Genomic DNA, 16,948 nt, shown 5'->3' on the forward strand with positions numbered 1-16,948 from the left:
CAAAGCCACAAGACAGGAAACATCAGCTCATTAGAATTTAGAGTGGCAAGGACAGATGGAAGTTTTGATTCCATCTGGAACTGACAATGGCAGTAAGATTCAACTTATACCTATCCCTTTATCTTTCCATATTGGTTCAAAACAAATGGACCCAGAGACCAGTGCCTAAGTGTCTTTTCCAAATCCACCATGCTCATTCACCAAGTCATCTCTTTCAGCATGAAATCCAGCTCAGCTAAATGCAAACTATTTCTTTCTTTCCTTTTTTTTTTTTTTTGCTAAAATAAAGCATCATTGTGAATAGGTAAGAAAATGTTCTTTTCCCTCTTCTTTGAAGAAAAAGTACCTCCAAAATAACTTTTCTGCTCAAACATGGTGTCAAATTTAATTAAACATGTAAATTAGGGAAAGAGCCAATTTTGGAAAAACTGAGGAAGGCTCCAGAAATCTCCCCAAGTCTGAAGCATCTCCCCTTGGAGTCTGAGTCTATCCAGCAGGGGCCGGAGGGCTTTGGATCGACTAGGTTAGTGGCTTCTTCTCAATCAACTTTGCTATCAGAGTGATCTTTGGGGAAATTTGTCTCATTCTCTGGATACTGATGCCTAAAGGCCATAAATGGCCAGGCTCAATTTATTTTAAATGATTTTCCTTTAGTCCCATGTGACTGCAATTCACAATATAGATTTAGAAAATATTCATAAGGAAAAATATATAGGAGGTCCTGAACAGAGAACTATCAGACAGGTTATAAGCAGACTATGCTGGGCAGGTCTCTGTCCAGGAGCCTTTACTCCCCTTAGTCAAGCAGACTGTTCATGAGAGGAACTCTCTAATTCCAACTATAAACATGCTTTGGCAAATACAAGAAGTAACTAAAACATGGGTCAAATGAAACCATTTCCCCAACCCCCCAACCCACAGTCTTTTCCCCCTTCCAATTTACTACTAATTCTTGCCCTCTCATGTGTTCTCAAACACTAAAGGGACTCTGAACGCCATTTTCAAAAGAAAAATCCCCTTGGTTTTGACAGGGTATTGGCTTGTACTGATTGCATCCTAATGAACTTAAAACCTGAAGTTGGGACTTCCCTGGTGGGGCAGTGGTTAAGAATCCGCCTGCCAATGCAGCGGACACGGGTTCGAGCCCTGGTCCGGGAAGATCCCACATGCCACGGAGCAACTAAGCCCGTGCACCACAACTACTGAGCCCATGCTCCACAACTACTGAAGCCCGCGTGCCTAGAGCCTGTGCTCCACAACGAGAGGCCACTGCAACGAGAAGCCTGTGCACCGCAACGAAGAGTAGCCCCCACTCGCCACAACTAGGGAAAGCCCACACACAGCAACGAAGACCCAATGCAGCCATTGGGTCTATAAATAAATAGATAGATAGACAGATAAATAAAAAACACAAAAACCAAAAAACCTGAAGTTGTTTACTCAAATGAAGAAATTCAACTGTTTTTATGAAATTCATGATCTGAAACAGAGGTTGGTGGCAGCCCAGGTTGGGAGTTAATTATGTTTGCATTCTTGAAGGCAGGAAAATTTTCCAAAAAAAAAACCAAACAACACACACAAAATGGAAGTTTAGTTTTTGAAAAGCTGCTATCCACTCTAAACCAAACTGCTCCTTCTAGAGTTAAAAATGGTTAAGAACTCACTAGCCCCATGGTACTGGTGCCCACAACAAACGAAGGGCCCCAAAGCTATTTCTAACTGCTGTATTCTCCTCTAATGAATAAAAGTACTGATGGCCCCATCCCCAGCTTCCTAGCTATTTATGGTCAAGAGAAGGTAAGGAAAGCAGACTTACCTAACATATCTTCCTTTAGTCTTTCATTACGTTCCTCAATTTGCTTAGGTAACCTCTGAGGGAAAAAGCACCAAAACGTGGGTTGTGAAAATCTTTTGGCTTTATTTTGAATTTGAGAAACATTAAAAACCTCATGTGAAAGTGAGACCAGGTTAAGTACATATACATGAGCCTATTAAACATAGAGAAAAACAAATGTCTGTCTGCAGGGGAGCTACAGAGACAGGAGTTTGGTTTGGTTCAATGCTATATTCCCAGTTCTTAGCACAGTGGCCCAAGGAGGACCTCAATAAAAACTTGGTGAAACACACACACACACACACACACACACACACACACACACACACACAGAAAATGTCTGAAAGGATACAAACCAGATGTTTACAGGGGTATATTTAGGTGGTGGGATTATAGGTGATATTTATATTATTAATTTTTTTGCTCATTTGTATTTTTTAACTTGAAGTCCTTTCTTTATGTAATCTAATTTGTTGAGAAAGCATCAGATCGTCTCAGCCTTGGCACTACTGCTATTCTGGACTGGGTAACTGCTGTAGGGCTGTCCTGTGCATCGCAGAATGTTTAGAGCATCCCCGGCCCCCACTCACCAGATGCCAACAGTACCCTCCCAGTCATGACAAAGTGCCTCCCCACACTGCCAAATGTCCCCTGGAACCAAATCACCTCCAGCTGATCTAGATTAGAGTCTTCTATGGTCACTTTTAGCTCTGTAATTGCCCCCACGTACTCTGGGAGTCCAGTATTAACTCAGTTGTAATAATTCAAGATAAAATAAATTCTTTATGCATATGACAGCTAGCTTTAAAAAAAGGCTCCCTTTCACGGAACTCTTAAAACTAATTTCACAAGGATAAAGGCTACCAAGAATTCAGCCAAGATTTTAAGAACTCTATTCCCTTTCCTCATGTCACATTTAAGTTAATTCTAACACCATTCAGAGATACGTTAGAAGTCAGATAAAGGATTAAAACTGCTTTCAAATTGCTTATGTATTTTAATTACCCCAACGAGCCCTTCTCCCATTACTCAAAAGATCTGTTGTTACTGAAGGAATTGACCTCAATTGGGTATAAAAACAAAGCAAAACAAAGCCCAAACCACCTAGAATATTAGTGCAGGGAGATGAGTCAACATTTCTCAGGTCAGCTTGGTGGAATAACAGTCCCATGAACTAGATGGGAACCTGTATAGCAGGGGCTCAGATGCCCTCAGGGGCCAGAGAGGAAATGTAAATAAGTAATGGACCAGGTGTAAGGCAATAGGACGGGCATGCTCAGCGTGGAATCGAGAGCTCCAGCTGAACGCCAGGCCAGCGTGTGGGAGCTCAAGGAGGAGCCAGCCTGTCCGCATCTTTCAATTTCAAGAGGAGCCCAACTTAGATTTTTATCTAGTAAAATCTTTCCATTTGTAAATGCTGGCAAGTGCCCTCAATTCAAAAAACAAAACCGAGAACTGTGGCTTAAATAAAAGACTCCTGTAGCTCCCCGGCTCCTGCCACCTCTGCTGCCACCTCTGCTGCGTACTGGGTTCAGAACGGACGTCTCCATCGTAATGGCCCTCTGAAAAGTCTGGCAGCGAAGAAACCTGTTTAGTTAAAGCCAGTGTTTGTCGAACTTACTTGAACACGCATTATTTTGGGGCAATAAGATATACACATCCAGTACTGCAGTATATCCTTCAGAGTGTATGTTGCTCTGTGCGTTAGAGATAATCAAAGAGTGGTGCTAAAGGTAAAAGCACAAATCTGCAGTTATTTTTAAAGGGAGGAAAACCAGTAACATTTAGCTAACTTACAACTGACATAAAAAATATTATGTCATTTAGAAGCAAAAGGATTTTTAGTGCCAAGGACAAGAACTAGAGTCATTTTAAGAGAGATAAGAAAGTTAAAGATATATTCAATTGGAAATGTGCTGGCCATATGACAATGAATAGAAACTTGGTGACTGAGTAAGGAAAAGGATGAAAAGAAAACCAGAAATTTGTTACCTATAATATTAAGACTCACTTTCAACTAAACCAGGCACCTACAAGTAGACAAGATTTCCCTAGTCCAACAATGAAATAAAGTTCTTGTCAACCCTAGATGTTAAAGGTTTACACAGATAACACTTTTAGAATGAAGATTACATAGTGCACGGTACAGTGGGTGTGTGGCCACCACTTCAAAGTTCTATCTCCCATATATTCTGATAAGCTTCTCAAAAGCTTAGAAATGGCATATAGTTGTGTCTCTAAGGATTATTTAACATTCACCACGTAGCAACACAAGGAATAGAAAATATTTTTGTAAAAAAATTAGGTTTACCGTACAAGCTTCTCTTGCTTGATGTACTGATGGGTCTTTTTCTAGTATGGATTTATAGTCTTCCAGGGCTTCATCCAGCTTGTCAGTCTTCTCGTACAACTCTGCTCTCCTCAATATTGCCCTGATATAGCTGGGGTTTAACTGAATTGCTATAAAAAGAGAAGAAATAATTGTCACCATGAGGAAAAAGGGCCTATACATCCTCAGCTATATCAAGTTTCTTTATTATTCTCCATGGGTCCATAAGGAAAAGTTATTTGTCAAAGGACATACCTAGAGTTGGCAAACTTCTTCTGTAAAGGGCAGATAATAAAGATTTTAGACTTTGTGGGACAGACCGTCTGTTACAACTACTGAACTCTGCTATTGTAGCATGAAAGCAAGCATAGACGATGCATAAGCAAATAAGGTTATAGGTGCATCACAATAAGCCTTTATTTATGGATACTGAAATTTGAAGTTCACATAATTTTTATGTGTCTTGAAATATTACTTCTCTTTTAATTTTATTTCCAACCATTTAATGTAAAAACCATTCTTAGCTTGTAGGCTGTAAAAAAGCAGGTGGCATGCAGGCTGGATTTGGCTTGTGACTGTAGTTTACCAAACCCTGGTCCATACCCAAGTTCTGCTTTCCACCTACTTATCCTTCACCCACTTCAGAACAAGCCAAAACACAGGGCTCAAGGCACAGTGAAAAAGTAAGAGGGAATTTGAAGTCACACATTAAAAAATTGAGGGAGAACTTTGGTGGCAGACTCTGCTATCATTCTCTCTTTTCTAGGCCTCAGCTACTGAGGTCGTGCCTTGACTCCTGAGGTTACATTTTTAGCTAAATCCTCACTGTTCCTTCAAACTCCCGCTCTAACACCCTTAGATCACTGGCACATAATATCCTCTCCTTTTTCCAAAAACAACCCTTCCAATAATCCAGTGCTCGTGTTTTGGTTCAAGTATACTACAGTCTTGTATTCTTTTTTGAGTTGTTTCTTTCTCTGTTAGAAAGCAATATCATGGGGCTTCCCTGGTGGCGCAGTGGTTAAGAATCTGCCTGCCAATGCAGGGGACACGGGTTTGAGCCCTGGTCTGGGAAGATCCCACATGCCGCGGAGCAACTAAGCCCGTGAGCCACAACTACTGAGCCTGCGCATCTGGAGCCTGTGCTCCACAACAAGAGATCGCAACAGTGAGAGGCCCGCGCACCGTGATGAAGAGTGGCCCCCACTCGCCGCAACTGGAGAAAGCCCTCGCACAGAAATGAAGACCCAACACAGCCAAAAATAAATAAATAATTTTAAAAAAAAAGAGAAAGCAATACCATGGCTCTAGAACTTTTTTTCTTTTCAAGTGATATACTCGTTTTTAAATTCACTCACGCTTTCAGTAACTATTTATTTAGTACCTAATATATGCACCTAGTGCAGTGTATCTCTGGAGTATACTAGTGGCAAACAGAACAGACTACGTCCACGTTCCCATGAAGCTTTAAGGTATTCTAGGAGGCAAGAGAAGATGGCATACAAATAATTTCAGATAGTTTTGTGCTGTAGAGAAAAGTAAAACAAGGTGATGTAAATTCAAGTGAAGAGGGGAATAAGTAACTTTAGTGAGTGGTCAAATATGAAAAAGGATTATTTGAGGGAGGCCAGCCATTTGAAAAGCCGAGGAAGAGCACACAGGAAAAAGGACTAACAAGAGTAAAGGCTCTAAAGCAAGAGTAACTGTGACGTGTTTGCTGGTGACTAGGTAAGGGCTGCGGCAGACATGAGGTTGAAGATGTGCAACAAGCAGGTCACGGAGGCCTTGCTGGCCAGGGAAGGGAGCTTGGACTCTTTCTTAAGTGTGATACGAAGCCACCGGAATGGTTTCAAGCAGATTAAGAAGATTAAGACATAATCTGATTTACAGTTTTAAAGGATCACTGTGGCTACAGTGTGGAGGGGACGAGGGGAAGCAGAGACAGCTGGGACGTCACTGCAATGGTCCAGATGAGAGAGGATGCTGACTAAGCTGCTAACCGTGGAGACGGAAAGGAGAGGCCACATTAAGGAAACGTCTTTGAATCAGAGCCCAAAGGATTTGCTAATCAATTAAGCCATGTGGAATGAAAGAGAGAGTAATCCGGGATGACTCCAAAGGTTTTCGTTTCAGCAAGTAAATAATGGATAATAATGCCATTCATTAGAATGAAAAAAACTAACCTCAAGTTGTATTCATGCATGCATGCATGGGGACTGCGGAGGCACCAGAGTCTGTTCTGGGCACGTTGAATCTGCAATGCCTACTAGACATCCCAGAGGAGATGTCAACTTTGCAATGGGTTACAGGGCTCCAGACTACAGGGCAGAGCCAAAAATATAAACTATAGCATAGAGATGGGTTATTTAAAGCTGCAGAACTAGATGAGATCACATAGGGAGAAAATATAGAGGGAAAAAAAAGAAGAGGGCCCTATAGATGAAGAACTAGGGACTTCCGAAATGATGAGGCTGACAGAGAAGCCAGCAAAAGAGACTAAAAAGGAACAGCCAATGCAACAGAAGAAAATGAGGAATGACACACTGTGTTAAATGCTTTTGGGAGGTCAAGTAAGATGAGGATAGAGAAGCAACTACTGAACAAGAGGAAGTTGTTGGTGACCTTTACAAGAAGGGTTTCAGGGGCACGAATGAAACAGAAGTCCAAAGAATGCGTGAGGAGAGAATGGGAGAAGACAAAGGAGACACAGTAGGTATAGACAATCTTTCAATGAAGCAGACCAGAGAAATGGGACAGGGGTTGGAGGGGGATATTGGTTCAGGAGAAGGTTTTCTGAAAGAACCCAAACCTCAACATTTCAACTTTACACGCTGTCAACCTCCCCTTAGTCCAGCACATCATATTCTCTTAAAATATTCCCAACTACATAATACTCACAGGAAAAAAAAAAAAAAATACTCCAAAGACCTCTACTACATCTTTTAAAAAACTGAACCCCCTAATTTACATTTTAACTCAGATACTGCCCCCTTCTCAACTAGTGGATAGCTTCTAACAATGCAAATATGTATTGAAGAGAAAGAACTCTCTCTTCCCATGATTACTTTTTTTTTTTTGGCCACGCCTCAAAGCTTACAGGATCTCAGTTCCTCGACCAGAGATTGAACCCAGGCCCCGGCAGTGAAAGCGCCGAGTCCTAACCACTGGACAGCCAGGGAATTCCCCATGATTACTTTACAAAAACCTCAAATGTCAACTTTTCACTCTAACTTGTGATTTTCTTTCTCAATCCATATAAACAGAATTAAATTAAACTTTATTTATGCCAAGGCTAAAAGACCAAAGGTGACTAGCATTAAATACTCTTCCATATAACTGGTAGTAATGAGCTCCAAATATGACCTCAGAAATAAGCTAAGTCCTTTGCCAGGGTTTATGCACTGAGTGGGCATGTGTTTGGGGGGTTGGCGGGAGGAGAAGGGTCCTTAATACAAATAAACCATACTAGTGTCAATGTATTTGGCCTATGGGTTCAACAACCCATATGCAGCCCATAACAACTAAGTATAAGCACATGAATACTGATTTAACCAAATCCAAAAACAAATCTGGAAAACACTTTGGTTGGAAACACTTTCCTCCCCCTTCCTTTCATTTTCTTGGCTCCTACACTGAGGGTTACAGCTAGAAATGAATTCTCTTTCCTAGTGTATACCCTGCTAATCAGGCTTACAAGGCATTTTCTCACCATTTGGTTACAGAGAAAAGAACTGAAAATCAGAAGCTTGTTCCTAATTTAAACTCTTCAAACCCACACATCTCACACAGATTAAGGTCAAACACCTTCTTCCAAACAAAACAGTACATTCAGAAGTAGTTGCAGCCCAAGATAAATAGATCAGAAGAAGTTTGCTAGATTCTAATGTAGTAACAGTTTCATTTAGATACTCTATAGAAATACCAAGTATAAAGAAAAGAAATCCAGTAGAGAGGGTGACTAATTCATGTTAAAAAAACCTAAAAAACAAAACAGAAGAGGGAATTCATGCTTGGTCTGAGAGTGGGATTAGATAACATATAAGGTTCTTTCTAACTCTATGATTCTCTCAGAGAAAATGTTATTCAAAGGAGGAAAATGGAAAAACAACAACAACAACCCACAAATTACAAGAGTAGTAATTAGCTAGAAAGACTCATGAGAGTAGCAAGATGCAAGGAAAATGATTGTGTGTTCTCCACACCAAGACAAGACAACCGTCTGGCCTATCAGTAAATTTGTGGAAAAAACAATGGTGATCCTATGTCTGGGGCTGTTTCTATCAGTTGGTAGAACGAAAAGACCATGATGGAACTCAGATAGCAGAGGCTTGATTCATTGTGTGGAACCTGAAAGGATAATTAAAATGATGGCAAGGAGGTCTGGATTAAGTACTACATCTGAAGACAGTACCAATTCCCTAACAGCAACTGCCCTTCCAAACACACAGATTCAGGTACCCCAATAGCAGCTAACTAAGATCTTCAACTTCAGTTTCAAAGGAGAGTAATTTGGACATACAGGGAATAAACTCTGTTTCTGTGGCCAAGGTAGCCTGGAATTATTCTCCATATATTTACCAATACAGGATAAACTGACTGAACTATCCATTCAAAAGCATGCTTACACTAAGACAACTACTGTGCAGTACCTCTAAGAAAGGCCGAAAGCTTCTTTTTTAACTGCCTCAGAAGAAGAGGACATGTGTACAAGTACACACCTGACTGAGAGCCTCCTTATTTGCTTGTCTAGCTGAGGTAATGCTTTTGTATGTTAACATGCAACAAGACCAAAAAGCTGTACCTTTGCTGCAGTCACTGATGGCCATCTCTTTCTTGTCCTAAAAGGAAACAGATCATTAATATGTCACCCTAATTCTGTCTCAATAGCCCAAAGGCTCAATGACATATGCTGATCATTAATAATTGCTTATGGAGATGCAGAATGCTTTTCAATAACACCAAAACATGCATGTTACTTCCAAGCTAAAATTCAAACTATGCTCACAGCTCTAACTTGAAAGCCTCCTGGTGACAAATTTTTCAAGTAGCTTCTTCCTAAAGTATCTTTAAAGATTGTTGCAATTGACTTGTTATATTTGCAAGACACTTTACATTAGAATGTTGACAGTGAGAAAACTTTGTGATCAATTAACAGGGCAAATGACTGATATATGAATAACTGAATTAATAACCCTCCTCTTTGGCTAGCTGTTATATATCGCACCCAAAGTGGTATCTTGAAAATGTATACAGATGGTCCATCTACAGACTACTGTATGGCTTGTCGTGTAGTCTCAGTTATGAACCTTAATTTATCCACTGATGAAACAAAAATACAAAACAATTCACTAAATAAGATATCTAACTAATTTAACTTGCTGAATTGAGAAGCATGGCACAGTGGAAAGAACACAGGATATCAAAAGAACTAGATTCTAGTTTCAGCTCTGACACTAATCTGCTATTTAACTTTTCTAAGCTCTAAATGTCTATTTTCCCCAAATTAGAAATTTTCTACAATGTTAGAGAAATGTTAGTTCAAATAAACGTTCAATACTTCCAGAATGGCTACTGTAGCAAATGCCAAATATTTTGCAGAATATTTTAGAGCAATGTCTACCAAATTGAGTTTCAGGATTCAATCAGAAACAGTTCCAGGATGGGGAGTGACTGCTTAATGGGTTTCCTTTTAGGGTCATAAAAAAAATTTTGGAACCAGACAGTGGTGATGGCTGCCTAACACTGTGAATATATTCAGTGCCACTGTGAATGGCACTGAATTCTATACTTTAATATGGTTAAAATGGTCAATTTTGTAGCATGTGTATTTTACCCACAATAAGCAAAAAAGGTTCCAGAGTCATTTGGGAAACACTAACTATATTATCTCTTCCAGTGTTCATCATAGCAATTCACATATTAAAAACTCTAACAAGAAGTCCTGTAGTAAAGAAATCTGTAAGTCAGTATTTCCCCAACTTATTAGATTTCTATAAATCTAAGATTCAACTTCATATTTTAAACTGAAATAGGAATAAATCTTTATAACTTTTAAAATTAATTAATTAATTAATTAATTTATGGCTGTGTTGGGTCTCCGTTGCTGCGCATGGGCTTTCTCTAGTTGCAGTGAGCGGGGGCTACTCTTTGTTGCAGTGCGCGGGCTTCTCATTGCGGTGGCTTCTCTTGTTGTGGAGCACAGGCTCTATGCACACGGACTTCAGCAGTTGTGGAACGCAGGCTCAGTAGTTGTGGCTCACGGGCTTAGTTGCTCTGCGGCCTGTGGGATCTTCCCTGACCAGGGCTCGAACCCGTGTCCCCTGCATTGGCAGGCGAATTCTTAACCATTGCACCACTGGGGAAGTCCCAAATCTTTATAACTTACGTGTACAACTGCTGTGGTGGTTTTCTTTGTGCCCCCAAGTAACTACTTTTAGAGCCTATTTTTTTAGGGCTTTGTCTGCTCTTGTGTAGTCAGGCCTAGAGCTGAAACTCTGTCCTAACTCCAGTTTGCCTTTTCCCTCTCCCGACATGAAACATAAAGCTTGACCAGGCACACCCAGTCAGGGATGCTGAGCCTGCAAACTTGCCTTTCAGAAATTCTTCTTAAAGCAGTTAACCCATCACTTCCTTAAACTCAGAACATGCTCCTTAAATCACTTCAGCACATTAATTCTGAAAGTCTCCAAGTCTATAATTTTAGGATCTTTTAAAAATATTAGGAATGCAAGTTAAAAGAACAAAACAAACAAAAACCCCACTAACAAACCTATCCTTTGTTCAGGAAAGAGTCACAGAGCAACTCTTTCGAGTTCTCCTCAGCTGTGACAGACAGAAGACTAGCAAGGCCATACATTTTCCTAATTCAAGAACCAGTCGATCATACTAGCCCAACACTAGCAATGCCAGTAACTTGGCAATTGTGGGAACAAAGAACCCCAAAACCCAGGAGCCAAATGGGTATGGTGCGTTTTCTCTGACACTGAAGGTATCCTTGATCTCACTTTACAATGACAATTTCCAGTCTAAGAATGTGGCTAAATGTCTCAAAGAGGCAAAAGTGAAAGATCAGAATTTTCCAGCTAAGTGTAAAAACTGTTAGGTGTGAATTCTGATCGATGGTAGAATATATTAATGACTGTTGTTTTAAGTAAACTTAAAACAGTTGTTTTACTTCCCTTGATACAAAATGTCTGTTTGTATACTCCAGAATTATTCCTTCTCTCATGCCACAGGAATCACTCTAAAAAACTTCACCTTGGACACTGAATCCAATAATAAAACATACGAGTCTGGGTTAAAATAAAACTTTTTGCATGTCCGAATATTCAAGCACACCCCCACCCCCCTTTAAAAACCCTGGCTGGGCTTCCCTGGTGGCGCAGTGGTTGAGAATCTGCCTGCCAATGCAGGGGACACGGGTTCGAGTCCTGGTCTGGGAAGATCCCACATGCCACGGAGCGACTGGGCCCGTGAGCCACAATTGCTGAGCCTGCGCGTCTGGAGCCTGTGCTCCACAACAAGAGAGGCCGCAATATAGTGAGTGGCCCGCGCACCATGATGAAGAGTGGCCCCCACTTGCCGCAACTAGAGAAAGCCCTCGCACAGAAACGAAGACCCAACACAGCCACAAGTAAAATAAATAAATAAATAAATAAAATTAAAAAAAAAAAAAAAAAACCCTGGCCATCCAAAGTCACTTTGGTAGAAGCACTAGAGAATTCCAGTCAACATCAAAAAAGAAAGTGATGTAGATACCTGATCTAAACGAACAGAAAACCACTTCACCCAGTCTTGGGTCTGCTTCGTAGTTGCTTAAAGGTGTGTTAAAAAACCTACCCTTTGTGCTTTGACTACAAGTAGTCACAGTTAAACAAGTGGTATTGTTTTTTTCAAGCTCTCATCATTTCAATCTGGCAAGATTTACTATGTTGACTAAATAGGAATATCAGACAAATCACAAATCTAACTTTTGGTATCCAGCACAATACCAAACAAATATATTTATACTCTCATCTATTCTAAGTTCACCGTTACACCAGGTTCTCAATCCTTTGGAAATACAAAATACCTTTGAACTTACCCTGACACCTACTTTGCATTTAAGCGTACCTCTCACCCCAACTCTTGGACGTTTCTCCCTATGTCCACACTTTCAACAGAAAATCAGAATCTCAGGGATAAGCATCTTGAAGTCCAGTTTTAAGCACTGTTTCCTATCGCTTTGGGTCTTTATCTAGAGTTCCAGAGGCCTAAAATAAGCAGCTGTAGCTATTCTAGGAGATGCACTAGGCTCTTTGCTTCATTAACTTGCCCTAGTTTGGCGGAAACTTTGCCAGGCTTCCTTCCATGAAAGTGTTCACTCAGCCACTTTAATGAGGAATGTGAACAGTAATCTGACTGAAGTTTTTCAAAATATTTTTTCTATCTTCCCCGTGCCCTTTAAATCAGGGAAATATATGGGTAGGAAAAGAGAGGCAGCAACTTTAGAGCCCCTACGCTTGTTTCTGGAGAGAAGCTATACTACGAAAACACTGTAAGTTCATGTGCTTCTTAGAAAGAAAAGGTCAAAGATACATACCTGTTTCATCCTTGCAGCAGCTCTATTTGAAAACAGAATAGACCTGTCTTTCTGGAAGGAGGATGGACACATCTGAAGGGCTCGACTGTAAGTACTTTCAGCTTCTATATAATCTGAGGATAAGGTAAAATATGAGAGGTCGTTATGATTTTATACCTGATATCACTGTATTCCAAAAGATCTCAGAATGCATAGCTTTCCATTCACGGGACAAAGGTCTCCAACAGAATGCTCTATATGTTCACCTTTCATTTGGCTTATCAATTTAGTAAAGAGTTTTGAAAGGGGATTAGGGAACTGGACAGATGAAAGGGACTGAAATCTGGGATTAATGGCCCGGGATGAAGAAAAAAATTCTATGTATATATTTTCATTAAAGACATTGTGCTTTCATTGAGTCAACCCCGCTAAAACTGCTTCCATGAAATGTTTGGAGAAACATTTTATAGAGCCAAAGGCAACAATGTAAAATTCAGCAGTTGACTAAACACCTTAAAAGAGAAAATGGTGATAAATTTATATATCCATTGCCACACAAAGAATTATGGTCAGGGTACTAAAAGAAAAATTGCCTACTCACTCCTTTCTCAGATTTGAAATATTTAATACTAAAATACAAGGAGATACGTTTTCAAAGAACCTTTAGTTTTCTTAGAAAAAAATAAGTGATGATTGCTAAACCAGGATATAAGAAAACAAATTTTTTTTAACCTAAAAATAACTAGGGGAAGATGTTACTACTCCTAGATTTCTAAAGCATGCACACTCTGAGATGTGATAGAATTTGATCATAAGATCAAATAGTTCCCCCAAATTATAAGAACGAACCCCACTTATTCCTAAGCAAATATAGGAAATGCAGAAGGAACATCTCTCTACTTAAGGCATCCACAGAAAAAGGCACATGAAAGAGCAACCAAAGTACAAACAAAATCCTTCGCTCGGCCACACCAGATGCACTGGGGCCAGTATTCACAGCACTGTCACAGGTGAGTAACGGGGACCCTGTTTTGACAGCAATGCAGCAAATAGCCTTTTAACATTCCAGTTTAGAGTTTCCCAAAGCAAAAACTCAAGAGTTTTTCCTCCTAATCTCTGGGTTTATAGACAGTAGATTACAGAAAAGAAAAACTATGCCTGTGCCTAGAGACACATGGTAACTGGTCACTGTCACTGGAGAATAATTTGGACCTGGTAAAAAAACAAAATTCCAAGGTGTTGGGAGGCAACAGGGTATTATTAGCAGTTTAGGTCTGCTAGTTGTTTCCAAATGTTCTTTGGTGTTTCTTCACAGAATCTACAAAAGAATGAGGAGTCAAGACGCCCAGCATCAGTGCTGAAATAGGTATCTTACCTCCTTTCTTAAACTGCTCATTTCCCTCCTCCTTTAGTCTAGAGCTCTCTTCTCTCCTTCTCTGAAAGAGATCAGAGAATGACATAAATTCTCACAATATTATGATAAATGAACAAAAAGGTCAGCTTTCATTACACATTACGCTATTCAATAGGCAGCAGCTTGACTTTTGAGAACTGGGTCAGTTTTATCTAAATCTCAAACATACAGAAAAAAACACATGACCATCTGGCTAATCATCAAGTGAATTCTTGATGTTTAAAAGATAAAACCCAGGTTTTCTATGTTTCTAGCTTTTGCATGGAACAGTAATTTCTATTTACTAAAAATGAAACTAAGTACACCCACTGGTACGCTTACCATTACAAATTCAAATTCTAGATCTGCTACTTATTAATTGTAGAAGATCCTGGACAAGTTCCAGATCGTTCTGAGCCTAGTTTCTTCATCTAAAACTTAAGGCTTTAATAGACTTATGGATTAATGTGATAATTTATGTAAAACTCCCAAAACACCGACTGGCAAATAGGGCTCAATAAATATGAGCTATTATTTTTCTGTAAAATAAATAATGTAATACTTATTTAGCTACAATTGCAGTTTGTGTCATAAAGGTGACATACAGTAGCCAGCAGAGCGCATTATGGAGGACAAGTCTTATTTGCAGGGTCAGGCAGTATGCAGTTAGAGGGCTAACACAGGGAAATTTGAAGAAACCCAGAGAAACCTCTCTTTTCTTAGCTTCTTCTAACAACTCAGAAATTAACACAGATGGCCAAGCACTCTTTGAACTCAAAGGCAGAGTGAATGTTATTCTGTAGAGCAAAGATGACACGTGCCGAGTCCCTATGTGCTTTCAGCCCTGAACATCTTAGCAATATGGTCGGCAGAAGCAGAACTGGCAGCAGGGTCTGCCTGCCACCTTTTGACAGCATTTTTAAAAAAGAGAGAATCTCCAAAAATCTCTTCCTTCTTTCTTGAAGCTTCTGACTAAATAAAAACTTCAAAGGGAGGAAATAAAGTTAGCAGGGTTTTTCATCCACAGTACGAACTGGGAGCCTAAACAATTGGTACTCTTAAGATTAGGAACTAAACTAAAAATGTTATGTCTCTGGAGATTTGTAAATGAGCTGTTGAGACCAGGGTGCTTTCCAAATACCTTATTACTATACTCTGGATGAAACAGAACACTTGATGAATCTCAATAAAGAAACTAAAAGGTAGGTATAAACTGAAATTAGTTTTTATGACATCTATTAATGTTCAGCAGACACAATAATAATTCATTTTAAGATATAACATATCTGAAGAAGGACTACTGTAAGGGAATACAGGAAAAAATAAAATGGGTAGTGGTGATGGCAATCAAAACACAAAAATGTGGCCACATTTACCTAGTACTACCCAGGAAGGAGGTGCTTGAATTATAATATCCTCTGTTGTACTGGTCAGGATTTTTGGATGCTAGCAAAAGGACTATCTTAGGCAAAAAAAAAAAAAATTAAGGGAATATTTACTGGAAAGCTACTGTGGGGCTCACACAATCAAAGGGAGGCCTAAAATATAGGCTTAGAAAACAGGCAGGACTCAAGGCAGCTCTGTTAAGTCAAAAAGCAAGAAAACATTAAGTGTCTTTTAGTGGAAGAATCTGGCCAAAATAGGACTGTAATAGCAGCCAATAAATCCTAACCATTCCCCTTTCTTTGTCCTGATCCAGATTTAAAGTTTTGGTCAGAAGCATCCAATGAGCCAAGCATAGGTCACATGCCTTGGCTGTCAGAAAACAGAGTGAGGGAATCGGGGGATTGACTGGCACTCAACATGATTACAGCACAGGGGAATTTCCTCCACATGAGAAAGGGGATTTGATGCTGGAGGCCAAGAAAACCCCATAACAAATCCAGTTAAAAGTTATTTCAACCCCAAATAGATAAAGCAATCTTGAGAAAGAAAAACAAAGCTGGAGGCATCATGCTCCCTGATTTCAACCTATATTACAAAACTATAGTAATTAAAACGGTATGGTATTGGCATAAAAACAGACACACTGATCAATGAAACAGAACAGAGAGCCCAGAAATAAACCCACACACATGGTCAATTAATTTACGATAAAGGAGCCAAGAATATACAATGAGGAAAGGACAGTCTCTTCGATAAGTGGTGCTGGGAAAACTGGACAACCACATGCAAAAGAATGAAAATGAACCACTATGTTATACTACACTCAAAAATTAATTCAAAATGGATTAAAGACTTGAACATAAGACCTGAAACCATAATACTCTTAGAAGAAAACTAAGGCGGTAAGCTCCTTGACATAGGTCTTGGTAATGATTTTCTGAATCTGACACCAAAAGCAAAAATAAACAAGTGGGACTACATCAAATTAAATAGCTTCTGGACAGCAAAGGAAACCATCAACAAAATGAATGGAAGAAAATATTTACAAATCATATACCTGATAAGGCATTAATATCTAAAATACATAAAGAACTCATACAACTTAACAGCAAAAAACCTCAATCTTATTAAAAAGAAGATCTGAACGGACATTTTTCCAAAGAAGACATACATGGCAAACAGGTACATGAAAAGATGTTCAAAATCATTAATCAGCAAGGAAATGCAAATCAAAACTACAATGAGATATCACTTCACACCTGTTAGAATGGCTATTATCAAAAAGACAAGAAATAACAAGCGTTGGCAAGAATGTGGAGAAAAGAAATCCCTTGTGCACTGTTGGTGGGAATGTAAATCGGTACAGCCACTATGGAAAACAGTATGGACGTTCCTTAAAAACTTAAAAATAGAACTACCATATGATCCAGCAATTCCACTTCTGGG

At 39.5% G+C, this 16,948-nt stretch overlaps 1 protein-coding gene across 2 annotated transcripts in view; it reads right to left on the reverse strand.

The window, feature by feature from the left end:
• TTC1 (tetratricopeptide repeat domain 1) overlaps positions 1-16,948 on the reverse strand; it is a 56,120-nt gene that overhangs the window by 7,640 nt on the left and 31,532 nt on the right. For both annotated transcript variants that reach the window (XM_082456565.1, XM_082456564.1), the window contains exons 3-7: positions 14,099-14,159; positions 12,745-12,857; positions 8,965-9,001; positions 4,146-4,294; positions 1,817-1,871 (exon numbers count right to left, since the gene is read on the reverse strand). In XM_082456565.1, the coding sequence (XP_082312691.1) occupies positions 1,817-1,871; positions 4,146-4,294; positions 8,965-9,001; positions 12,745-12,857; positions 14,099-14,159 (415 nt within the window). The remainder of the gene's footprint in view (positions 1-1,816; positions 1,872-4,145; positions 4,295-8,964; positions 9,002-12,744; positions 12,858-14,098; positions 14,160-16,948) is intronic.

This window comes from Balaenoptera physalus (genome assembly GCF_965194825.1).
Source record: "Balaenoptera physalus genome assembly, chromosome: 3".
Classification (NCBI taxonomy): domain Eukaryota; kingdom Metazoa; phylum Chordata; class Mammalia; order Artiodactyla; family Balaenopteridae; genus Balaenoptera; species Balaenoptera physalus.